Source organism: Scomber japonicus, chromosome 14 (assembly GCF_027409825.1).
Source record: "Scomber japonicus isolate fScoJap1 chromosome 14, fScoJap1.pri, whole genome shotgun sequence".
Lineage (NCBI taxonomy): Eukaryota > Metazoa > Chordata > Actinopteri > Scombriformes > Scombridae > Scomber > Scomber japonicus.
The window spans coordinates 12,989,862-13,017,091 of NC_070591.1; the positions used below are offsets into that span (position 1 = coordinate 12,989,862).

The 27,230-nt window shown below is 40.8% G+C and overlaps 1 protein-coding gene across 1 annotated transcript; it reads left to right on the plus strand.

Moving 5' to 3' along the window:
* The first annotated feature begins 210 nt into the window (after positions 1-210).
* On the plus strand, positions 211-26,622 carry LOC128372716 (serine protease HTRA1A-like). Its single transcript, XM_053332851.1, has 9 exons — positions 211-673; positions 8,482-8,581; positions 8,806-9,010; positions 22,566-22,760; positions 22,860-22,892; positions 22,994-23,108; positions 23,796-23,853; positions 23,945-24,040; positions 26,418-26,622. Exons 1-9 carry the CDS (start codon positions 211-213, stop codon positions 26,584-26,586), a joined length of 1,434 nt encoding a protein of 477 aa, XP_053188826.1. The 3' UTR covers positions 26,587-26,622.
* Positions 26,623-27,230: the final 608 nt, after the last annotated feature.

A 27,230-nucleotide genomic window follows, 5' to 3' on the forward strand; every position in this document is an offset into this window, starting at 1 on the left:
GTGCCAGCCAAAGACGTAAAGTCGCGTAAATGGCTGTGCAGCAGAGTCTAAGTTAAATGCCTCTCCAGCTGAAGTGACTCCCCCCTTCAGCACAGCAGCACTACTGAGCTCTCTCATCCCATAACACTGCAAGCACACAGCGAACTTTTTTTTAAACTCTCTTGAACTTTCTATTTAACGTTTTTTAATACTTTTTTTAAACTCTAAATCATGTTTTGGTCACTGTTGCTCTGCGTAATCGTCGCCTTTGCGTCCGTGCCGGCTGATGCGCAAATCTCCAGCCGTTATGTTATCGGATGTCCCGCTCGGTGTGACAAGTCAATGTGTCCTCGGCTACCGGCGGACTGCCCGGCGGGACAGACTTTCGACGCCTGCCACTGCTGCCAGGTGTGCGGGTCCAGTGAGGGCGAAGCCTGCGGTGGCAGCGGGAAACTCGGGGACCCGTTGTGCGGAGAGGGTCTGGAGTGCTCGGTGTCCGGCGGGGTGGGGTACAGCGTCACGGTCAGGAGGAGAAGCAAGAGTGGGGTTTGCGTGTGCAAAGCCACCGACCCGGTTTGTGGAAGCGATGGGGTGTCCTACCGGAATATCTGCGAGCTGAAGAGGGTCAGCCGCCGGGCACAGAAGCTGCAACAGCCACCTGTTCTTTTCATTCAGAGGGGAGCCTGCGGGAAAGGTAACGCTCAGATAGGTCGGCTCATGTGTAAGAAAGTTAGATGATTAGTGTTCATGTAATAGCAGTTATTGCTCATGTCAGTGGGTTGAACAATCTCTGTTTAGAAAAGTTTTTGCTGACTTTAACTAACCAAGAAATCAACATTCAACACCCTGAATCAAGTTTATCCACATTCAAAAGTTTATCCAAAAATGCTGTAGGCCAGTCACAGCATGTTCAGATTGGCTAGATTAAGTATAGTATACTGGGTGTCTGTTTGTGTGTGTGTGTGTGTGTGTGTGTGTGTGTGTGTGTGTGTGTGTGTGTGTGTGTGTGTGATTTCACCTAGATTCTTCTCAACTTGCCCTTGATCTTGAACCTTTTAAATTCTAACTGGACGTGTATTAGGGTGTGAACTTGACACAGATGTAACACAGCTGCACTGGGTGGCACACAATCCCTATGTGTCTAGGATAACAAGAGCCACCATTCAAGTGTTTTTTCTCCTCTTGTTACTGCATTACAATTAGACCCGTTTTCACTTTTACCAGCTTGATGAAGTCATGAGCTCTCGGCTGATGTAAAGCTTGATGTGGGCCTTTTGGATTATCTCTGGCATGCATAACCAGCAGTCACATGGCCATAATCTGCTTGATGGTTTATAAAATACAAGCCACACCAGAGCATTACCAGAACAGTAAGGAATTGAAGTATGATATAGGCTGTTATTAACAATACTGAAGTGATACTTTTGTAATAATAGGTATATGTGAGTGTTTCAGTGCAGACCTGCACTTTATCAGGGTGTCATGTGAAAAGTATTTCACCCTAATCAGTGCAATGTAATAATAAATAGACATCATTCTTCACTTCTGTTGCTGCGTGAAACAGAACAGTCCAACTGAGACGGAGTAATCTGTACAATGTAAACAGTGAGGCATTTATCATCATCAGCGCTGTGTGTGTGTTTGATATGTCTCAGAACATCACATGACAGGCTCAGGGTTGAAAAATGGTCATATTCAAACAGGTGGTAAAGGCATTGTATCATTTTCTACTTTTGTGTGTGCATGTGTTTTACATATGTCCATCTGAAGTGGGCACCACATGTGCAGTTGAAGACTTCTGGATGGAGAACTTCAACACCTGTTGCCTCAAAGACCTATAACTTACTTTAAAACTTGGAAACTTACTGCACTTACCTCCCCTCCCACCACCCCTCCACCCCTCCACTCCTTCTTTGCTCTTCTTTCTGTCTGTGTGTGTCTGTTGTCACTCATAAATCACACTTAACAGTCACATGAAGGAATGCCTGGCGCTGATTCAAAGCCGCAATTCTCCCTCTGTTGAAGACAGTTTAAAACAGGCAGGAGACACAGAGGAAAACACAAAATTAGCAACCCATATTTTTGAGAAAGGTTTACATGCACATCTAAAAGTGTGTGGGCGCAGTGGTGGGGCAGACTGTATCACCACATTTGTTTGTCAGTCGTGTAAGCAACTTTGAATGGTGAAGACGTTCCTCAGCAGCTAACCATCTCTGAAAGTGCCACAGAGCAAGACTGCGGTGATTGCTACTGATTTTCCAAATCTCCCAGTGAAAATTTCCATAGCCGCAATAAAACCAGACTCATTTCACTTCAGATGTGCCTCTGTCCAGCCTGTTGGTGAATAATGCTGTCTGTGTGGTAACATCTCTCCTTTTTTTAAAGTAACTTTAGAAAAAGAAGATTTGATCGAGGCAGCAGACACAGTTGGAGGACTTTACCCTAAAGAGAAACACAAAACCCCCTCGAAGCATCTTTTATTAACTACCCTGCAACCTGGCCCCACGTTAAGAAAACACATGCATGCTCACTTTGAATGATGTCATTTCGTGTCTGGACTGTAAAGATGTTGATTATGCAAGTTGTTCATTTTGGCAAGTAAAATTAGGTCAAATGTTGCCTTGTCCCGGGGGTTGTATTTGCTTAAAACGACCCAATCTTTTTAAAATAAATAAACATAACATTTTTGGCAGTTTTAAACCCTTATTGATATTGATAGCAGAGAACCAGACCGGAACAATAAGGAGGCAGAACTGAATTTAACCAGGACGCTTACATAGTACAGTATATGTCTACAAGACTACTAAAACACCCCAAATTACCAATTTTTGACACAGAAAGCTGATGTGAGTAATTTAGAGGTACAATTGTGGATCAATAAAGGTTTGAGCATGTAGATGATGCTAGCAGTATTAGTTTCCTAATAATATGTTTTCACTGTAGTCCAGTTACAGTTAGTAGCTGCTGAGTGACTGCGCTGCTCTTATTTCTTCACTGCTGCAGAGTGCACTCTATGACTCCAGCCAGTGACATGCGCTGAATATGCACATTCTTCCCCGACTTGTCCCAGCTGCTCATAATATTAAACGATTATGTTTGTGCACGTGTGTTTTCCTTTTTTTTTGTGCATGTTGTTCTATCAATCAATCTCCGCTCCTGTTTCTGCATGGCTGTCTTTTTTCCTTCATGCTCATCCACTTTGTCAACAATTAACGATGCTTTTAATTATCTTAATCATTATTGGCTTGTTTCTCTATACGCATGGCCATCCCTCCGAAGACACTCCCTGACTCTTAGGCAGTTTTTTGCATTTAATGTCATTCTTCCTAAAACAAGAGAATATTTCCATACCCCTTTTCCCAGATAACAGTGACAAGGCGAACAAACCTGATGTCACTTCTGAAGCCCATGATACCACTGTTTCTGCTGGATTACAATAACTTTTACTTAACTTTGGATTGACTGTTTTATTGGCACTAAAACCTTTCAGAAGAATCATATAAACACATTTGAAGACATAATTTTAATAATTTCCTCAAAACTACACAAAAAAATCACACTACTTTGTTCTCAACTAGCCATATAATAAAGGAAGAATGACTGTCTTCACTCTAAATAAGATATCCAGCTGTCTGGAGTGATGTTGTGTTTTTGAGGGGTTTTTTGGTGTGCATGTCTCTGATTTACTACTATGCTGCATCCACAGGTAAAATTCCTATAGGAAAAAAGAAAGTTCTGCTACTTGAATTGAATTAATATAAATCAGAATTAGAAATGGAAAAATTAGATTACTTAGGTTTACTCACAGAGTTACACTGCAGAGTCACCTCACACTGTTGCCAACTTGTCATTGTAATATTATAAACTGCAGCAATGCTGGACTATATCTTCTTAACTGCGGAAAAGCAGAGCTTCATCAAAACTAAATGAGTCATGACTTCAGTGCCCTAACATTCACATCTGGTGAGTCATTGTAGCATCTGTACTGAGCCAAAATCAATGACTTACTGGAAATGATTTTATAATAGCATACTCATAACTATAGTGTGTCTGCTGTGACTCTCAGCCTCAGAAGCTCTACAAGAGGAGACACCACAACTTGCATATTATTCGCCTTTCTCAAAATCTAATTTCACACTTCCTTGACATTAAATCGTACCACTATAGAAAGTTATTTTCTTCTGTTTAAGATGCTTTGCATGACACTGGCTTTGATGGGCATCGTTTTGCCCAACAGTAGCAAATCTATGAATGTCAGAGTATGAAGAAGACGCACTGACCGTACTGTATTCACATCTAGTTTCTCTAGAGGGTAAGAAAAGGCTGCTTCCGCCTGCAGCCGCCAATAAAACAGCGGGTACTATGTATGGGAAAATTGAAGCATAATAGAAGTTGAGATCTTGAGCTGGAACCCTTGTGGTGAAGGTGTGTGTGTGTGTCTGAAAGAGAGAGAAAAAGTGTGCCTTTATATGAATCTTCTCTTTTAAGATGTTGTGTTTGAATGGTTTCCCCTCACTGAATGCCTGATTTGATCCAGAAATAATCTTTCAGACATCTGTGTTTTATTAACTGATGCGTTACTTTATTAGGATATTTTATTGCAAGTAATTTTCCCATCATTCTCTCAGTGTGTCTTCCATTTGGGTGAAATTTTAACTTCATCAGTTCAAATCAGCCTAAAGCTAATTCACCTCTATATGTCAGCATGTCGGTAAAACTGACATGCTGACATACAGTATAGGCCTGTTTTGTGATCATGAGTCTGCCAAAGACCTCTGCAGACACTTTATTTGACTCACTTAAGTCAGAGCCTTTAAGTTACTGCAGGGTTTTTGATCATTTCCTGCATAAGACTAGAGTCTTGAATCATTTTAACCATTTCACCTTTATAACATCTGCACCACATGTCTCCTTTTAAATGCCATTTCCCGTAACTACCCCATATTTTAAGTGCCCCCCTTTTTTCTGGGGCCACATTTCAAACCAGAAATAGCTCAGCTTTTTCTTAAAATGGCTAGCTTTGAACCATACCATGTGTACAACAATCTTTAAACACTTGTTAAATGTTTAAAGAAGAAAAAAAAAATTGTCAGTGATAAGCTGAAGTAGCCTATCTGTAGGGCAGGTGTTTTTTTGAGTCTGTAGAGAACTAAGGGACTAGGGGAGGTTAGGTTCTCTGCTTTACTGCTCCTCTGTGGTGTTCCTCAGGGCTTAACACTTGGTCCTCTTTTGTTTGCTGTTCACATGTTCCCACTTGGACACATTATTAACATTTTTGGTGGCATTTCCTAGCACAGTAACATTTATTCCTTTTAAACTGACTCATTAGCAGTCTTTCAAGTCTGCTTTTGTGCGATTTAGAATTTGATGGCCAATAACATTCCTTGGTTAAAAAGAAAGAAGCATTCAATATGGGCACTAATATCATTGTGTCACAGTTTCAGTTAAGCCTTAGTTTGCTTGCAGCCTACAATCATCAAGCACCTAGAAGTTACTTTTTAACAGCACAACTTGTGAAGTTATCATGTTTTCATTTTCTCCAACAATTTCTAAATTAGTGTCCTCATTTTTTTTGTTGTTAGTTGTTGTGAGTTCATCATTCATGCCTTTTCTAATTAGTTTGTATGCTTTAACAATGTGAATGTATTTGGCTTCTTGGCTGTCTTTTTGTCAAAACTCAAGGGTGAACAAACTTTTGTCATCCGACTCAGGGACACTTTATTGATCAGCAATGTTTTAAAACTATCTTTTACAGACATGGCTTTTGTAGATATTTTGTGTTGTGTCCTATTAGTTATTTTTTGTTTTGTCCTGCTTTTATGAATTTGTGAAGCAGTTAGCGACCCATAACATATTTTTCCTTCCTTTTACATTTCAAGATCACAGCTTGTTGTCTGGCTACAGATTCTCATTCATTGACCACAGGATAATTTCCACATTAGTTAACGAAACAAGTACACACTACCACATTTGTACAGGCTAATTATAGATAAAGGTTTGTAACTTAATGCCTGCTATCTAGTCACCTAACTAAAATGTCTAATGAGCTGTTGAACTTGAGCTGCTCAACTGTTGAATGACACTACCCTGTATTAGGGGCTGGGAGCAGTTTTGGGTGTATTGACCCACAACTAAGCAATTCTACTGTTTGCTTTTACTTGAAACACTTCTGAACTAATCACCACCTACAAGTTTTTCCCTTTTATATTCATGTTGAGACACAGTTTGCACTTGCCAAATCTTTCTTTATATGATGGTGTATGATGGTTGAATCAACTACACATCTTTAGAGTCAGCCTCCTGCAACAATTTAGTAGACTGAGAGATGTTAGAAAAGCAATATGTGGATTAGACACTAATCACAATGCTTTATGGCTGCACTTTCTCTCCACACATCAATGATATTGAGGACTTAAAAGTAAGGCATTTAGGCATTTAAATTGAAAGCTGCTTTTAATTTTGGCTCATAAATCCACCTAATTGTATCATAGTAAAGCCTTTCTAAGCTCACTTCAACTGTGAAATAATCTGTCACAGTATATGAATCAGACAACAATAGTCTGGCCAAGCTCTCTAAGCTGAGCTGTGCGCATCTGATTTATGATGTCCCATCTCCCAAATCCATCACCACTGGACCAAGTTTATTATCATTGTTTTTGCAGTTTTGCAATTTTGAAGTGGTCACAGTGTATCTCTGGCAGTACATTTCTGTAGGTCTCATGATAACATGGTGAAGAGCGAGAGACTGTATTGAAGCTCCAGAGCAAACTTAAGTTCTGGACAAGTCCTGCTCTCTCTAACCATAATCCTATTGGAGCTGACCACCAACCAGCCCCCACCATCCCCTAGTGTGAAGCTAGCATGGGGAAAATGACTGCAGCCTTTCCATTACCTATCTCTCTTACTGTGGTGTAACTTTTATCGGATTTAATATATGAAGTTTAAAAAGGAAAATATGTGTGGAAAAAAGTAGTTCCATTTCTTTCTAGAGTTGTGCCTGTCTAGCGTCACGACGCAGGGGATGGATAGTGTCAATCGGTCAGTCTGGCTGCAATGAAATTTTGTACAAACATTCATGAAACTTAGATGATGAATCCTGCTGACTTTGGTGACCCACCGTCTTTTCCTTGAGCGCCACCATGACACTTTATTTGTGTTTGTGAAATGTCTCAGCAACTCTTCAATGGATTGCCTTGACAATACATTTGTGTTCCCAACAGGATTCATTATTTTAACATTGGCAATCCCTTCACTTTACCACTAGCATCATCATCAAGTAAAAATTCAAATTTGTTCAGTCTGGTTTATGCAAAGACATTTCTTTCAACCTCAGTTGTACAAGCAAATGTTAGCATAGTACCACAATAAACAAACTGGTGAACATAGTAAGCATAATCTACATTGTCATTTTGAGCTCATTAACATGCTGATGTTAGCACTTAGCTCAAAGCACTGTATCCAAGAACAGCTTTACAGAGCTGCTAGCATTGCTCTAGATTGATGGATATACAATACATACAGTACATTGAATGCATCTGACAGATGAGAGTGATTCTGTGATCATATAACACAAGAATTTTCCCCCTGCGGGTTGACAAATCGTTACATACTATATAATTTACTGACATTCATCACAACAAGGTGGTGCTCATTCCATGGTTGCGTTAGCTTAACTGCACCTCAAGTGGAAAAGTCTCTTTCTCTCCCTTAACCCTTCACTGCAATAAATTATATCCCAGGGCTTTTGGGTGCCTTTGACGTTGGCAAATTCTGTCCCATAGAAGAATGTAATGACTGAAAATTGTCCTTGTGAGACAAAATAGTTCAAGTTACGTGGCAAAATAGGCGTTTACAAATGGAAAAATGACTGGGAAAGGTCTGGGGATTCTTGATTCATAGCCTCTGTTATGTGTCTAATGGGTTGGACTTAATTACCAGGTAAATCAGTCAACATTTCCTGACTTGCCCAATATTGGATAGACGTGGGATGGGTGAATCAGTGAATTTGGCAGCTCACATGCTTACAGTGTGAGCCAGTGTATGAGAGTGGTGTTTATGAAGAATAGTTGAGTCTTGACAAAAAAAAACTGTTGATGGTATAAGAATTTCAAGTCTGTGTTTACAATAAACCATGAGGTAAGATAAGGGTGAAGGTTAAGGTTAAGTATTCAATTGTAATGTTTATGGCCAGGGTTGAGTGTTTAGAAATTAGTGTGTGTGTGTGTGTGTGTGTGTGTGTGTGTGTGTGTGTGTGTGTGTGTGTGTGTGTGTGTGTGTGTGTGTGTGTGCATGTGTCAGACCGGACGTAGACAGTCTCAACCACAGATGAACTGTCATCGTCTCTTTTTCCCAGTGTGTTATGATAAAGGGCAGTTTTATTTGGTGGTTTTCTATTCTAACACAGTTTCTTACATCATACAGTATTTCAGTGTGTTTCCTGTTTCTTTTTACTTGTCTGACATTTACCGTGTGCATGTGTGTGTGTCTGTGTTGTATTTCCAGCTCAGGACAACCCAGACAGCCCAAGACACAAATACAACTTCATTGCCGACGTGGTGGAGAGAATTGCTCCGTCTGTGGTTCACATTGAACTTTACCGCAAGTAAGAACCATTTGAATACTTTGAATTCTTACCTTCCTAGCTGGTTTTACCTGTGCAGACACTCATGGGCTTTAAATTTCATTTGCTTTCCACATTTACACTACTGTTGCATCATGAGCTCTGATATATTTCAGTTTGTTTTTCTAAAGGGAGACGCGGTGAAAGAACAAGGTGAATAACAGTACACTAATCCCCTCTAACACATCTCCCCTCCCTCCCTGCAGGATGACTTATTCCAAGCGAGAGGTGGCAGTGGCCAGTGGCTCTGGCTTCGTTGTGGCAGAAGATGGCCAGATTGTGACCAACGCCCATGTAGTGGCCAATAAGCACCGTGTGAAGGTGGAGCTGAAGAGCGGAGCCTCCTACGATGCTAAAATCAAAGATGTGGACGAAAAATCTGACATCGCTCTCATCAAAATTGATGCACCGGTCAGTAGAACCACTAATGCAAGTCAATATGAATGTGATTTTGATCCTGGTTAGTTTACTTTTGTAATGAAAAAAACGGCGATCATCATCAAAGAGGCTGACAGTGGGGAATGACCTGCAGTATAAGTCCCCTGCCGAAATTGAACCAGGGATGCTGCCATTATGTGGCATGTGGGGTAACCACTCGACTACCAAGATGCTCCTTGATTAACTATTTTTAAGAATATATACTAAATATATACTAAAATTCTCTATTTTCTGGTTTATTATAATCCTCTATGATAGTAAACTGAATATCTATGGATTGTGGACTATAGTTAAAGAAAAAATATTACATTTTAGGTTGCATCTGAGGCCTAGGGAAACTGTGATTGACATTTTTCATCATTTTTCATGATTTAACATTGTAAAGACCAAATGACTAATGTATTATTTGAAAAAATAACCAACAGATTAATCTATAATGAAAATAATCGCTCGTTGTTGCCCTAGAGCAAATGTTGGTCTCATAAATTAGCTTTTACAGAGATTTGGAAAATGTGCTCTTTAACAAACCCAGTTTTATGCTTTCTTTCAGCCAGTGCAACAAAATCAAAAAATTAACTTTCCGTTTTGTAACTTTCCAATTAAACTGTTGGGAAATTTGAAGACTGGAGTATTGAAGCCTGGCAATAAAGCGTTCTAAATCTAGGAGATTATTCAGAGTGCAAGTGAAGTAAAGTGAGAATGCAGGTGCAGCCAAACGAGCCTGTAAAAGACAGCTGGCTGGCAGGCAGTTCAGATCTTTTTGGTTCTTAGACACAACGCGCACCAGAAACTGTCAAATTATGCAACTCCTCAACTCAAAAGCAGCTTGTAGAGATAATCACTTATTACTGACAGATGATAACCTGTGGCGTTGTTCAGTTTAAAATTCAGATATCAGTGTTTTTCTTTTATGGGAAAAAGATCAAATTATTCTAATCTTTTTACATTTTGCTTTTCTGGACATGTTTGCTACATTTTCTCCGCTTTTCTCCCCACGTCCTTTTCCGTCTGTGTTTATGTCTCTGTCTGCTGGACTAGAGGGATCTACGTTACACATTAATCGCAGCCAACAGTCATGTGAAGGAATGTGTGGCAGAAAGCCAGTGTCAATTGACTGGGAGTTATCGCAGGGCAGAGTGCATTATGGGGCTCACACTCATGGCTGGGTGACACAGCTGAATAGATGTTCATGACAGCAACACGAGGTGTATTACAAAGACCTCCAATTCTGAAAGGAGGATGAAACATTCATGTTTTGTTCGGCCTACAATGTGAGCGAAGAGTGTGGAAAAGAGCAGTGACAGACGCTTTGTTTTTGTTCATCCTATAATAGAAGCTGTTCCGTCTGTTGATGACAGGCCGTTCTTGATTTGAGAGGCTTTCTTGTGTTTGTTGCATCCCATCCTTTCAGCTGCTGCATATTTAAGAATGAGGGATTTGTTGTAAAAGCATAAATAATATATGTGTCTGTGTCTGCAGATGTCCTTGTTTATGTATACAGAGATGTTTCCCCCATTTCCCCCTTAAATGTATTTACTGCATTCCACTGCATGACACCACGACTTAACTGGTTGGTGAACAACAAGTGATTGTAATAAAACAGGTTAATTGTAATCAAGTGACAGGCAGCTGTAGTCTCAGAGTGTGATGCAAAACACATTCAGCATCATGAGTATAGTTGTCTTGATAAAGTGTACAAGTCATTGTGTGTAGTTGGAGGATGTTATCCAGGCCACGAGTCAGTGAGGCAGCCCTGTAAGACCTGTGGTCCCTTTGGAAAAGGCCACATGATTTAGATGGAACTGGCATTTGTGCTAATTGGGGGAAGCTGGTATGTGTGTGTGTTTGAGAGAGATATTTGGAATTAATACAGCGGGAAATTAAAGGATGAGTGGGTTATAATTAGAGGGCAGAAGGGGGAGTAAAGTTGTCATTTTGGATTACATAGAAAAGGGAAAATATAGTCATCTAAACCTACAGCTACAGTGTATTTAATTTGGGCACCTAAAGACGAAAAATTGTGAGTTTCAGCTTTGAAATACTCTTTCTTTATTGAAGGCCAAATCAATTAAGTTACCACAACCTTTTTGAATTTTTGTTCAAAGTCAAAGTTACATTGCAGGTACAAATCAAGTTTAAAGTCTTCACAAGCAAATTGCAAGTCAGTTGTCTTCAAGTTTCTTAATATTTTCCTCTCAAAGCTGTGCTAATAGTTGACAAAACAGTCAACACTTTTCACTTTATTTGACAGTGCAAAGAGACTGACAGTAAACAAGGTAGAGAGAAATGGGTATGACATGCAAAAAGGTCCTTTGAAAGAAACAAACCAGGGACATTGTGGCATGCACTGTAACCACTCAGCTACTGGGGCGCTATACTGGTTTGAGTGTCTTCTTGAGTCAGTTTTGTCAACTGTCATTTCCAAGAAAAAACTGTCAAGCTCAACTTTTACAGCAACATGGACACAAAGTTTTGAAAGTGAATAATGGAAAGTTTGAACAACTATTCATGTTAATGTGTTAAAAGTGTTTTTACATAGCAAAGACCAGCTCCTTTTAATTTACAGGCCTATGAAATATGCATGGTAATGTCTATGTCGGGTAATGCATTTAAAAGCTGGGTGTGTGTGTGTGTGCGCAAGGTCTGCTTGTTACTGTCTTATTTGTTTTTTTGTTCTCATTTTACCAGGTCAGTAGCTCAGGCTGGCTATTGCTCTCAAGCCTAAAGTCAAGGCTCAAGTAGGCCAAGTTTCACAGCTGTAAAGTCTGAGTCAAGTGAACCCTCAAGTCCCCATTTTTGTTACTCAAGTCTGACTTAAGTCCAAATCTCAAGTTTCAACTCAAATAGCTACAAAACCTGATGGAATAGCAACTGCAATGGAGCAGGAAATTATAAATATTACCCAAATTTAACCCAAACACATGAATTGGGCTATCTTATGATAAAATAACCATTTGTGGTTTAGAAATTATTATACTGCATAGACCTTTTTCACAACAGACATTTTGACTTGTCTTTAAAAAAAAAGGCACAAGGTGTAATTCATAACATTAACGATGGCTCGGCCCCATTTATGCATCTTAGTAAGCCATGACAGTGAGCCAGCATGCACAACATGAAGGCCCTGACATGTTGAAATTTTTGCCATAAGAAAAGGTTTCTTCCTCATTTCTGTCTGCCACCACAGTCTCCCTTTGCTCCTTATTGTTTTCCTCATAGTTTTCTCTTTAGCAAACAAAAAGTCAGCACTCCAGAAGCCGCAACAGATTATTAATAAACAATTGCACCAGTTTATGAGTGAGAAAGTTGAAAGTTAACTTTTCCCTGAGCGTAATGACTCCTTTCTCTCTTATTTCTCTTTCCTTTTGTATGTGAAATTGGAGTTTATTGGTAGCAGGGCCGTTCCAGGGGCTGGGGCTGTGGTCTGCCCCTCCGCTCTGGGGAATACATTAGTCTGTCTACAGCAGCTGGAACTTCAGAAGAGACGGGCAGAGGGAAAAAGTGCTGTACTCACTTGTTCCTGTAGAGAGTATGGGGGGAAAAGAGAAAGACAGAGGGACAGAGAAAGAGGGAGCAATGTGGTCAAGGCCTGGAAAATGGATCCATATGTCTGGAGGACTATGTGAGCTAATAGGCTAATGAGTGCACTGTGTGATGTGGCAACGGCATGATAAAGATAGAACTCATCCTGTTCCGTTTTAAAAGGCCTCTCATTAACCTCATTCTCTTACTCACTCTCTCTAACTTGGACACAGTCTCATTTACTTGGAAGTGCTCACACTGAGTTGGACTCGGCCACTTTTACCTGGAAGGACTCACTTTGATTTTAAAGCTTGCCAGCTTGGAAAACATTGATTTAATCGTATTGACTTATGTTGACCCCCGCAGACTTGGAGGCAACTGAAATGTCCTGGAATGACTTCAAAAACTCAGATGTACTGTGCAGTGAATTTTCCATATAATTCAAAACTTGCCCTGTGCAGTCAGCTGAATGCAGTGAACTCATTGATCCTTTACTTTGTTCACACTGCAAATGAAAGATAATTTCACTTATAGAATTGACTGTTTGCTATCCAATCATAGCTTAGCAACCATAAGGCTCAGCAGTACTATCAAGCTTTGGATTTTTCCATATGCTGCAGAGTGTATGGGCATCAGCATATAAAAAGAGTGGTGTCATTTTTTTTCAGCCTTTCCAACACCAAGAGCAGAGTGTAAGGAATTCTGTAACAGTTAGCTGTAACATAAGATGCTACCATGGATGCATAATAAGAACTGGATATGGTGCTACCACTTAGCATCACTGCCAAGTGGACACTTGCAGTATTCCTGCAAAAAGAATCCTCTGTGGCCCATCTGTGGCCATCTTTGAGTCTGGTATCCAGTTCTAGTTTTATGTTAGTCAAACACATCGGTTAGCCTTTATCCACAAAGCCTTTTCTCTCTCAAAAGTGTAAACAGTGTTTGAAAATATCAAGGATATCTTTCTTAACCATGATATAGAACCACAGTGAAAGAGCAATGCTGATCCTTCATTTCCATGTCTTTGAAATGGATCATCATCTGGTGAAGGTGCTGAATTTATGCTGACAGACATGAAGTCTTAGCTACACATACAGTGGGGAGAACAAGTATTTGATACACTGCCGATTTTGCAGGTTGTCCCACTTACAAAGCATGTAGAGGTCTGTAATTTTTATCATAGGTACACTTCAACTGTTGGAGACGGAATCTAAAACAAAAATCCAGAAAATCACATTGTATGATTTTTAAATAATGAATTTGCATTTTATTGCATGACATAAATATTTGATCACCTACCAACCAGTAAGAATTCCGGCTCTCACAGACCTGTTAGTTTTTCTTTAAGAAGCCCTCCTGTTCTCCACTCATTACCTGTATTAACTGCACCTGTTTGAACACATAACCTGTATAAAAGACCCATGTCCACACACTCAATCAAACAGACTCCAACCTCTCCACAATGACCAAGACCAGAGAGTTGTGTAAGGACATCAGGGATAAAATTGTAGACCTGCACAAGGCTGGGATGGGCTACAGGACAATAGGCAAGCAGCTTGGTGAGAAGGCAACAACTGTTGGCGCAATTATTAGAAAGTTCAAGATGCTGGTCAATCTCCCTCGGTCTGGGGCTCCATGCAAGATCTCACCTTGTGGGGCATCAATGATCATGACGAAGGTGAGGGATCAGCCCAGAACTACACGGCAGGACATGGTCAATGACTTGAAGAGAGCTGGGACCACAGTCTCAAAGAAAACCATTAGTAACACACTACGCCGTCATGGATTAAAATCCTGCAGCGCACGCAAGGTCCCCCTACTCAAGCCAGCGCATGTCCAGGCCCGTCTGAGGTTTGCCAATGACCATCTGGATGATCCAGAGTAGGAATGGGAGAAGGTCATGTGGTCTGATGAGACAAAAATAGAGCTTTTTGTTCTAAACTCCACTCGCCGTGTTTGGAGGAAGAAGAAGGATGAGTACAACCCCAAGAACACCATCCCAACCGTGAAGCATGGAGGTGGAAACATCATTCTTTGGGGATGCTTCTCTGCAAAGGGGACAGGACGACTGCATGACAAGGAACCGAAACACACAGCCAGGGCAACTAAGGAGTGGCTCCGTAAGAAGCATCTCAAGGTCCTGGAGTGGTCTCGCCAGTCTCCAGACCTGAACCCAATAGAAAATCTTTGAAGGGAGCTGAAAGTCTGTATTGCCCAGCGACAGCCGCAAAGCCTGAAGGATCTGGAGAAGATCTGTATTGAGGAGTGGGCCAAAATTCCTGCTGCAGTGTGTGCAAAAATGTAAAAATTACAGACTTCTACATGCTTTGTAAGTGGGAAAACCTGCAAAATCAGCAGTGTATCAAATACTTCTCCCCACTGTATATCATACACGTAGGCCTGGATTTGTATATCTAAGAGGTTTTTAAACAAGTCAGCTAGAAATAGCTTTCAACCAACTCATGGAGTTTAGCTTGTTACTCACAGGCAAACTATGTACCCGTGACAGCTGGCAAAACTGACAGACGCTGACTAATATAGAAAAGCAGGTTTTGTATACTGCTATCTGAAATAAAAGATGCGTTTTTTCAAATAGTGGTTAATCTTCCACTGTTGTAAATGTAAACTCTATATGTCCAGTGCTAAAACTGAATGGTTGACAGACCAAGCAACAGCAACTAAGGGAATTGGGGGCTAAGCAAAGGTTCAGTTGATATTTTTATCCTATTTTCATCAGATAGTTTAAAGATAGTTTAAAGGTCGAACCCTAACCCTAACCCTCTGCTAAAATCAGCTTTACAACTGTTGCAGTGTGGTAGCAAATCTGGCCTCATGTTTCCCATATGGTCCCCTTGTAACAATGGCACTGTTTGTCTCTGTACTGCCCATCACCTAGTATTAAGTCTCAAACCATTCTCTCTGGGAAATTTGCCTGGTGCTTTTTTGGACTAGATTATTATTGGAATATATGTGTGTCTGTCTGTGTTTATGTGTGGAGGGGAAAGAGAGGGAATGTGTTTTTATGTAGCAATGTGCTCCTCCATTTATCTATTTGCTTATCAGCAACACTGGGTAAGTGTTTCCCCAGGAAGTATACCATTTATACATGTAATCAGTTGTCCCCAGATGAGGAGTGCCGACAGATAAATGCAAACTGGCAATCAGTGATTCAAAATTATGTGTCTGTATGAACGTGTGCATGTGCGTAAGCATGGGCTTAAGATGGCTCACTGGCTCCGACTTGGTGATGTGGAGGACATGCTCCACTGTCGGTGGAAAGACACCGCATGTTGTCCTTCAGAGTCAGACGGGAGGGAAATGAATCACATCCTCCTTTCCTCCTGACCCATCCTTTCTCCCTCATCCCTTGTACATGTAACCAAAATGGTTCCCATGCTTGAGGGAGCAGTTTGGTGGGAAAAGAGCCAATGAAAATACACACAGTCACACACATGTTTGCCCTGCTGGGTCTCGATGCACTTTGTCTTGGCCTACTTTTTGGCTGCGTAGCTGTTTCCCAGTCCAGCTCAGCAGCAGCCGTGCCTAAAACTGTGGCAGCTTACTAGTCAATGACGTCACTTAGATGCATACCAATACATTATACTGCATTAACTGCAGATGAAAACTTGTTTTACTGGTTGTATCAGCCATTTTTTAAACCCTTTCCCCAAACAGCAATTATCCAATCATAACTTAGCCACCATAAGGCTCAGCAGTCCCATCAACCTTTTGCTTTTTTCCACATGCTGCAGAGTGCATGAGGCTCAAGTAAAAGGGTTTCTTTGCATAAGTGAGTTTGGAGAGTGGTGTCATTTTTTAATACTTTCCAACACCAAAAACACACGAGGAATTGATTAAACTCTGTGTTTGGCAGCTGTAACAAAAGTCACTGCGGTGAATACATAATAATAAGAAAATTAGGACATAATCAGAAAACAGACACATTTGCCCTGCTGGGTCTTGATGCACTTTGTCTTGGCCTACTTTCTGACTGTGTAGTTGTTTCCCGGTCCAACCCAACAGGCAGCAGCCATGCTTGTAAACTGTGGCAGCTTACCAGTGACTAACTTTACTTACTTACTTAACGTTACTCACTTAGACTCAAACCAGTACATTTTACTGCAAATAGAGCTGATTGCAAGGAACGGGTTATAACCAGATGGTGGATGAAGTGCATTGAAGACATTCACTGTTGGTCAGAGGAGACCAACAGTGAAATATCTGGCAATGCAATTCTATGTCATTAGAGAGTTGGGGTCCTAAAGAATTCCATCTAAAGGGCTAGTTCACCAAATGATAAAAATTCCCACACGTTTTCAAACTTAGCCCTAGCTATAAGTAGCTATACATAGCTATTTTTATTTTTTATGATCCTCAGTGGAGTTGAATGGAGGTTTTTTTCATGGTGCTCACAGCATTGACATTAAAGAATCAGCAGCAACATGTCTTTCCAGAAACTAGTTTACTCTGCATAATTCACAGATCTCCCTTACCCCTTTTCCACCAAAGCAGTTCCAGTGCTGGTACTGGGCCAGTGCTTAATTTTCCTGTTTTGAAAGACAAAGAATCGGCACTCAGCCAGAAAAAACGGTTCCAGAGTGGCACCAGTTCTTTGCTGGACTAGAAGAAAGAACCGCTTACATTAGGGGGTAGGGGGCGGGGTTATTGAGACTAACCACAACAAACAATACCATTTGGTGAATAGATAAGGAGTGAATTATGCCTTGGACATTTGACCTATGGTGAAATTCATACACATTTGCGTTGTGAGTTTGCTAACCGTCTCAATCCTGTCGAGCAGCATAAATATGTCGTATCTGACGTGTTCGGATGCCAATGAAGCCTGTAGAGCCAAGAGCAACAGCTGTACAAACGCGTAGTCTGCCATCGTTGTTGTTGCTTCGAAGTTGGTGCAAACCTTAAGGGGAAGGCAGCGGCGTAACTGACGTATGTGACGTAATGACGTGGCTCCCTAACCACCAGCAGCACCAGCCCAGCACCACCACTGGAACTGCTTTGGTGGAAAAGGGGTACCTGTGGAGACTTTTCTGTGGAACCACTTTCTAAAGAAGATATTTGTCCTCATGAAAACTGTTGTTTCTAGACAGACGTTTACATTCAACATTTTAAATTCATCTAAAAGACAAATACATGAGGCGATTTTTTTTTTGCTCAATGGGGTGCTGCCATTTTTCCTGACTTTGTTCTGGGGAACACATATGCAACTAAACCCAAACTTTTCTGCAAACAATGTACTGCCAGAAGTAAGTGTTTAATAATGATAACTTTTTGTAATTTTGGTGAACTGTCAGCTTTATTATCTACAGACTCATTTATTGCAACTAAACTTAGGAATAGCATTTAGTAAATTGAAAAAACAGCCAAGGTCTATAAGGCTCTGGTTCTTAAACTGGGACAAAGAGACCCTTTGAGTTTCTTGAGAAGATTCCAGTGTGCTCCTCTAGCCATCTAAAGAATAGTCCAGACTGCAATATACTAGACAAATAAAATCTATAGGCATTACTGTTACCATCATAGGTTTCAGGCTTTCCATGCACAGTTAAACATTTATCCATTTTCTAAACTTCTCATCCTGTTCACGGTCACAGATCTGGAGCATTTCCCATCACACACCGGGCAAGAGATGGGGGTCACCAGTCCTCACGGAGTACAGTTAAACAGTTCAGTAAAAGTATGACCTAATACTAATGTAAAAGACAAGTGAAGTCCATATACTGTATGCAATCTCCCTGAAGCAAATGAGAACTTAAGACCTCATCTCCTCTCATCATTGTGACTCGTGCAGTTCAAAGTGTTGTGGTCTGTCGCCAGAGTTAAGATGCCCTCAAGTCGTCCAAACTCTCATGCAAAACTACATTGAGTGGAACATACACATGAAGCTCACAGACATATGTTTGCTCTTATAGTGACTAACCTTCCTAACAACATATGGAAACTATATTGGTTTCCCTGCTGGTGTCAGTGAGGATATGGTTTACCCAGCATGATTTGGCCATGTTGATGTTACCTACAGTGTGAGGAATTGCTCAGCCAAGCAAAGACCTTCTTCGTGCTCTGATTAGCACCTACCTCTGTGATATTTACACTGTGTGCTGCATTTAGACACTCAGCTGCTGTACAGTTGCAACGTTCACTTAGATGCGTTTTATTTTCAGTCTACCAAACATGCACTAACAGGAATGCATATACACTTAAATGAGCCACTTACACACCAAACAAGCATTCAGATTTTCCAGACGGAAACACACTCACTGCCCCCTTTCTCCCACCCCTGAGCCTGATCTTCTGATCCTCTGACTTGATGTTATGTATGAGCATGCTGAATCCTGCCCCAGTTTTATCTGCATTAGCGAAAGCTCAAGGGCACAAGTTCAGACATCGGCAGTAAAATCCTATACCTTAGTGTACCTATGAATTTTGCAAGGTAGACTTTATAAAAATGTGTTTCCTACTTTGAAGTCAGCTGCAAGAAAGGAACAGCTGAGATTAAGTGACTGCAGTTGAGCTCATATACAGTTCAGGTCACAGACTAACCCAACCAAAGCGGCTTCTCTGTCTGTATTTGTGTATTTTGAAGTGGTCTGGCTGTATATCTAACCAGTGCCAGGTGTGTGGATTTTAATTTATAGACTTGAGCTTGTGAGGGTTCATGCCCAGGCAACCTCCTCCCTCTCTCTGTGTGTTCGTATGTCTGTCTATAGGAACTATTAAGCCATAGTCCATCCCAGCTTCACTGCAGTTTGCACCTGGCACTTTAGTCATAAAACGGCAGTTAGTGTAATGGCTTTTAAATGAGCCTCCAAACAACCAAGGCTGTAACATTAAACAATGACAGATCTCTGTAGCAGCTCTGCAGCTATTTACAAGGCGATCCGTCTGCTTGTCTTCCTGCTCATCCGTCCATCTGTCTCGTTGTTCCTTCTCCATGGTGTCCCTGATGAACTAACTGTGACAAAATCTGTCTGCATGCTGGGATCAAAACTCAGTGCAGTGACAAAAAATGGGGAAAAATGTCTGTAATGCTTTTCAGCACACACCCCTTGCAAACTGCTCATTTGGTCACAACAAACAAAGCTGTGTAATACTCCCATGTTTAATTTGATGCCCCACTTTTGTTCTCCTGTATAAACACTAGAGATCTTGGAAAACATGATTTCCTTTGTGACATGTGGGACAGAATCGATGCTATCACACTGAAGTTCAACAACAATGATAAGAGGCTGCAATGAAGTGGTCTCCTGCCTATTTAAACAAGATGCTTTCATTTTCAGAACCACATCAGATCAGACTTTTTCTGTGACTGCAGCGGCAATGGTTTATTTTTCTGAGATATTCTCAAATTGGTGCTCTTTTGGGGTTTAAACCAAAAATATTTGTTGGTCATAAGGTTTTCTGCCAAGAAGGGTTGCATGCATCAACGTCATATCAAACAAAACAACGTTTGACTAATTCGTCTCACATTCTCAAACTCCCTTCCTGTGGTTTGTGGTTTTTGTTGTTCCCTTCGTTTCACCTTGCCTACTTCCTTTAAGTGTGGCTATAGAGTCTTTGGGTGAAGTACCAGTGCATCATAACCTTCATCTGAAATAGCAGCGTGAGTCACTTGGGTGGTCAGGAGAGGCGGACTCACATTGCGAGATGATTTTCCACAAGTCCTTCCAGATTGCTGACTAGTAATGATTAGTAAGTGATATGTAAGCCAGGAGTCTTTCAAAAATGTTGAGCAGTCTGCGTGTTCAGTGTTTGTTCTGCCTTCACACCTAGTTGATATTTAGTTTTCTGCAAACTGATGCATTTTGTGCGGGTCTGTGAGAGCATGAGACTAGTCGCTGAGTTGCTGGCATTAAGTTAAACCCTGTCAGAATCCATTAGGATCACCTGAAAAACACACAGTGGTCAAGCTAAAAACAAAGCGTTCCTTAAAGTTGACACTGTGGAGATAAAAGGTGTTCATCTGATGACAACAGTCTAAATGACACCACCAGTATCAATAGCTCATCTTATAATAATCATGACCGGCCTTGGCCGAGTCCCGAATGTCTTGGCAGTGTCTCACATCCACCTGACGTCCGCTCTCTCAGCTGTGTGTGTGTCTCTCGCTTCCTCTCTCCATCTGGTTATACTCTTATCTCATGTTGAGTGTGAAGGGAAAAGGAGAGCAGGGGTGATTATACAGACTGCTACTCCTGTGTTAGGTGTCTGTTTGTGTCTGTGTTTGCACATGTAAATGCGTGATTTCTGGTTCATGTGCACACTTTGCGGCCTTTTTGTGTGTCCCATATTTGCTTGTAACACCCAACAATGTCCAAATAAGCCTGCAGGAATCAGACATTTGGGTACGTGCACGCATGCAAGGTAAGGTGGAAAGTCGGGTTGAAAGGTTCTCGTCCTCAGTTACTGGCTATCACTATCTTTGTCATCTTCTAATAATAACTTCACCTCATGGGTCGAGATTGTTTACAGCCAAGTTTAACAGACATGTGACTGACTCAAAGGTGCGCTTCAAAAGTTTTCCCACACACCATTTTTCTAATTTCAATTAATCAGGATTGTGAAGCACATGACTGCTATCAGTTAGTCTGCAGACATCCATATAAACACAAGGCCACATGTTGTGTGTGTGCATAAACGGGCAGTGAGCTGTCAAGTGTTTTGACTGACAATAATAACTAATTTGCAGTGTTTGACTGCATTGCTCACATATATCCCTTTGTCTGTGAGCCAACTTGTGCTGCTGTCTCAGTTACCTTGAAGCCTCCTCTGGCTCCTATTTATATCCCTGAGTAAACAAAATGGATACACAGGAGGAGCTCTCGGGACAGGTTTTCGTTTTCTGAGATAGGGCTTGCCTGCTGTCAGGGCAATGGGTACAGTCAGTGCACAGAGACAACGTGATGTGGCGACGTGTGGGCTTTGACTGCGGGCTGCCATGTAAGAGATAATTTCATTCAGAAAAGGAAACTGTCACTGCGGATGGATAAATATATCCTTTCTGTGTGTATATGCAGAGGCCTGGTTTCCACTGCTCAACGTAACACAGCAAGCCAGAGCTTAAGGTAGTCATTATTTACCTCTATCAGTCAATTTTCCAGCATCTGTGGTCTGTTGGCACACACATGCCATTAGGCTTGATTTGTCTGCAAGGCTACACTTTCAGTCCAACAAATAAGCTTTTGATCTGTATTATTAGCATTTTGAGTCTGAGTTGTTTGGCTTAAATGTCACTTATCCTTGCTGTGGAAAAGGAGTAATTGTTTTGTGTGGGAGCATTGCCATGTATTGAGTGGGCTGTGTTTAGGAGACTTGTGGTTTTGTGGTAATTATTTTCCTACTGTCCACTCATAAAACACATAATGACAAGTCCTTAAAGTTCAGAATAATTGAGCTCAAGCGATTCTTGCTTTGTGATTCTCTTTCAGAGCTCTGCTTGTTTGAAAAGTCTGAAATGCATCCATTTGTCATGATAGTACAATCAATCATCAAAACATACGTTCAATATACATTTATTGTAAAAGACATACAATATGAATGTATTGTAAAAAGACATTAATGCAGTTTTGATTTAGAAAATTTTGTTTTAAACTGCAAAACATTTTCATACATGCTTTGCAGTACAGTATCAAATAATGAAACACTCTTGAATAAAGTATATTAATGATTTGTCCTTATGTGTTTTCTGAACTCAGTCTTAGGGGAACTCTGCTAATTTTACACATCAAAGTTGTATAAAATGTATTTCTGGCTCTAGAGGGAGCTGCACAAAGTCTAATAAATTGGCTCAGTGTCCATCGTGAGTCCAACAATGTTATAGGCGTGCACTGTCAAATCTGTGCCATACTATTTTAGAGACGTTTTTCCATAAAATACTGCATGTCACATTCCAAAAATGGCAGGAAAGAAAATATACTTGTTCATTTGACATTTTTCTCATAAACTTTGGATCCCAGTAACATGAGTATGTTCTCCCTCTGTTTCTCACTTGCAGACCAAGCTTCCTGTGCTGTTGCTTGGCCACTCATCAGACCTGAGACCAGGGGAGTTTGTGGTTGCTATTGGCAGCCCGTTTTCCCTCCAGAACACAGTTACCACAGGAATTGTCAGCACCACTCAGCGAGGGGGCAAGGAGCTGGGCCTTCGTAACTCTGACATGGACTACATCCAGACTGATGCTATCATCAATGTGAGTGAAAACAAAATGCATTATCATTACACACACTGACATATGTTACACTGTAAGTGTATGTGTACAAAATAATGATGTATCTTTCTTGGTTTGCAGTATGGCAACTCTGGAGGCCCTTTGTTAAATCTGGTGAGACAATACAAACCATTTTTACATCTATGACATGATGAAATTCATATAATTGGTTAGTTGTTTGTTTTCAGACATTAAGCTCAGGTTTACTGTTATAGGATGGCGAGGTGATTGGAATCAACACATTGAAAGTGACGGCTGGCATTTCCTTTGCCATACCCTCAGACAAGATTCGAGAGTTCCTGGCAGAGTCCTATGACAGGCAGTCCAGAGGTATGAGCTCACACTGACACAGCTGATTATTTCTTCATTTTATTGCTTTTATTCAATCACCAAGGCAAAATGCAGGAGGCACATTTTTAAAACTGGCTGCAAGAGTTGGATGAGGAGGCCTTGTGCCCACACAGTTAATTGGCATATAATTCAGCATACCATCCCTGTGGTTGTTATTTTTCACCTCTGTGTGCTCTCTTGAGATTTATTTACTGCATTTCTTACTCTTGCCAATCTTTGCCCAGCATTACCTAACAGGATTATGACATTGCAAATAAACTACAGAGAAGAAAATACCAGTATATGTCAGGATTCGTTTATTTATTTATATATATATTCGCTACTTTTGCCCTTGCCTGGTATATATTCTGGAGCAGCACACTCATGAATTTTATCTGTGGCTTCCAACATAATATGATATGTCTTTTTGATGAAATAACTCGAAAACAAGACTCAAAATTTACGACGAAACACACGAAGGATGGAGTGTGTAGACGTGCATGCTGTCCTGTACGACACGTGCAAGATTAATGAGACAATCTATGATCCACTGTCTGATCTGAAGCAATAACTCTTTCTCTCACTTATTCTTTTTATTTTTTTGAGCCTCCTAAAACTATGAACCTGGACTGTTGCAGGCAAGCAGATGATTCATTTTATTTACATTCTGTTGTTTTCTGTCTCTAGGGAGAGCAGCTGCTAAAAAGAAGTACATTGGTGTCAGGATGATGACTCTCACTGCAGCGTGAGTTGCACACTTGAAAGAAATGTTATTTTTAAAAGTTTTTTGCAATATAAAAATGGCGACTAATTATATCCCTCTTTTCCACCTCTAGATTGGCCAAAGAGCTGAAGACTCGACACCGTGACTTCCCTGACATCACATCTGGAGCTTACGTTATGGAAGTCATTGCGAAGACACCAGCTGCAGTGTAAGTATAATATATTTTTCCCACATGGCTCCAAAAGTACAAACGAACTTGGTTATAATATCATGGTTTTCAGTTAAGACTCTTTCTCAGCAACGTGATATTGTCTTTGGCACTTAATGCTACACACGTGCACCAAAGTCACACGAGACTCTCATCACTCTGCATGCAGCTCCTACTCTCTTCATGCAATGCAAATAGACATTATATTTCATTTCCTTCCTTCATTTTATTTCTCTCCTCTAACTGTCATGTGCGCACATACTCACGGCCTCCTACACAACTGTAAATTCAGAACATAAATTCATGGCTCACTCCAGCATGCCTGGAGTGCCTGGACCTATAAAGTATCCCCCCCCCCTCCTCCTCCCACAATGGCAGCCCACTCCAATCAGCCACCACCGCAGCTCCAACAGAGTGGAGCTTGGGAGACGCTGAGGTCAGCTATTTCCTTCAAACCTCATGCAGGGAGGTTACAAGCTGCGCTGTGGTTTTCCTGCGCCTGCTCACCCAGCCCACTCCAGAGTGGTCTCTGCTACAAGGCCATGTCAGACTTTACTCATTGCTTAAATCACCCTGCTTTTTGCGTAATAACACTTGTGTGGCTCTTTTTAAAATCTGGTGGTGCATTATTTTCTAGGCTGCACTTTCATGTTTTTGATCTCTTTTTCGTGTCCATTTATGTTCTTTCGAAAGCATGACCCGGCTTTGGAAAACCTGCCATTTGCTTTATTTTAGGTGTCAGAGCAGCTGAGCATAATGAAGGGAATGCTGAGCTTCAGTGGTGTAAATGGATGCTGTTGCAAGTGATGGTGTGGTGGTCTGTGCGTACATGTGGCTGTGATTACACAGAGAGTCGGCTTTTGATATCACTGCTGGTTACCGCCTTGGTCTGTGTGTGATTTCAAGTTTACTAGTTTGTTTGTTTTCATCATGGGTGTGTGTTTGCCTGACGTGTTTTTATGTTTGTGGCGCTCAAACCTCGACGCAGTGTCATTCCATCATGATTGATCCATCATTAACATTCTTACAGTAGATGTTAGAGCCATCCAGGTTGCCCTCACAGAGCTGTAAACGAACCTGACCAAAACAGAAGCAGCATATGCTTATATAAAACAGTCAATGTACGTGAAATACCTGATGATACCATTTTTATTTTATTTTATTGTGTGACTGATGTGTCGTTCATGGGTTTTTTACAGCTTAATTAAATCAGTTTTTATTCTCTATTTACAGAGGAAGTCCTAGTAGCAATTTAATCATTTTATCTTTAAAGGATATGTCTGATGATCATTTTGTTGGTGTCAACTAATCCCATAAAAAGTAACTAAGGCTTACTTGAAAAGTCGGTAGATGATATCACATGCCAATTTGCATATCTGTGAGGTCATGACATCGCCACAAGAATTAAAAAAAAGAAAGAAAAAACAACTGGAATAAACTCACTGTTGTGAACTGTTTAAATAAAATCAAGCTTAAATAGCCATGTTAAATTATCCAGAATAAAAACAAAGAAGGAGTTCAAACAATACAGATCAGTGATTGGCCGTACACACATTCAGAGCTGATTCACATCTTTCTGATGATTGATTGAGTTAATGTGCTGTTACTCTGTCACACCCATTGGACACAGTCATTCCAGAGAGCCAAAGCCATTTATTCACCAAGAAATACTGGCGACTCCTTCCAAGGAATTAAAGTCTGCCCAAATAGTCGCTAGATTTGTTGCTAGGCACTTTTTGTAGAAAAATAAAGTTACTAAAGAGGTTTTAAAAATTGCCAAATCTCGTAACAAAGTTCCTAAGTTGGCAACATGGTGTGTGAGATACCATTTCCTAAAAAAAAAGCTAGGCACACTGGTTTTTAGTAAATGTTATTCAAACAGGAGTAAATTATGCAATTGTTGTGTGGACTATTTTCAGCAGCGGATTCAAACACATTTGGTGTTTTAGTGAGTATTTACAACAGCCAGATGGTCTGTTGGTATTATGGCATTAAACTACAGTGTCCATGCTTATGGTAATTACATATAATGACATCCAGTGCTACACATTTGTGTGATTTTAATAGCACACATAAATTGTCACTATATCAGGCTTTAGCTACACAGACAACACTTCTTAGTGAGATGGGGGATGGCATACAATGGTTGGACTTGAACTGGTAAATTTGCGATCCCATGGTCAGGGTCTTAAACCTCTTGGCAAACAGGATGCCGCTAGCACTGGTATTTTTGAGAACCTCCATCTAATCCAGGTTTATCTTCCAGGCCCATGCAGCTCCTTAATGGTTGAAAAATATCATTTCAGCCCAGAACACACAAAAAAAACCCCATATTATTTATGCTGTTTTTCATACAAGTATTTTCTTTCTCTTCCAGTGCTGGACTCAAAGAGCATGACGTCATCATCTCGATCAACGGCCAAAGGATCTCATCCGCGACCGATGTCAGTACTGTCATCAAAAGGGAGGGCAATCTGAGAGTAGTTGTGCGCCGCGGAAATGAGGACGCTATCCTCACTGTTGTTCCCATGGAGATCGACCCTTGACCTTTCCAGATTTACAACACAGCTGGAGCTAGGTTTTACTTATCACCAATGGACCTAATATTGGAGGAGGGCTTCTAGTGACATGCCCTCCTCCTGTGGCTGAAGGCCAGTGTCACCACACATCCAGGAATATTCTGGCTCTGCCTTGAAAGGAATGACTGTACAGATGCTCTAAAAGCAGCACTGTACTTTGTTTTCCATGTGTGTTTTCACTTTAAGTCTTTAATGCTTTGATCAATGCTACTACTGTTTGGTCACAAACGTTGGCATATTGTTTTTATCTGCTTTCTCTCGTTTTGTGTCTTTTTTAATGTGGACTTTTTCCTCAGTCAGGCCTTCCTCTAGACTCTCGCTGGGCAAAGCTGATTTGTATAATTATTTTTTAAAACTTCTTTTGAAAAGTACTGTAGAATGTTTTGTTTATTATGTGATGTATACTGAAACGAAAATAAAGGGTTTAACTTCTTTTTGTTTTGACATTTGCTGTTCTAGCTTCCCTATTTTCTTTCCATCTTCCTTTCACTCAGTTTCACACACACACACACACACACACACACACACACACACACACACACACATTTTGAGATGGACTGCACCCAGGCTGACATTACAATATTTTCATTGTGTTTGTGCAGTATTTGTTT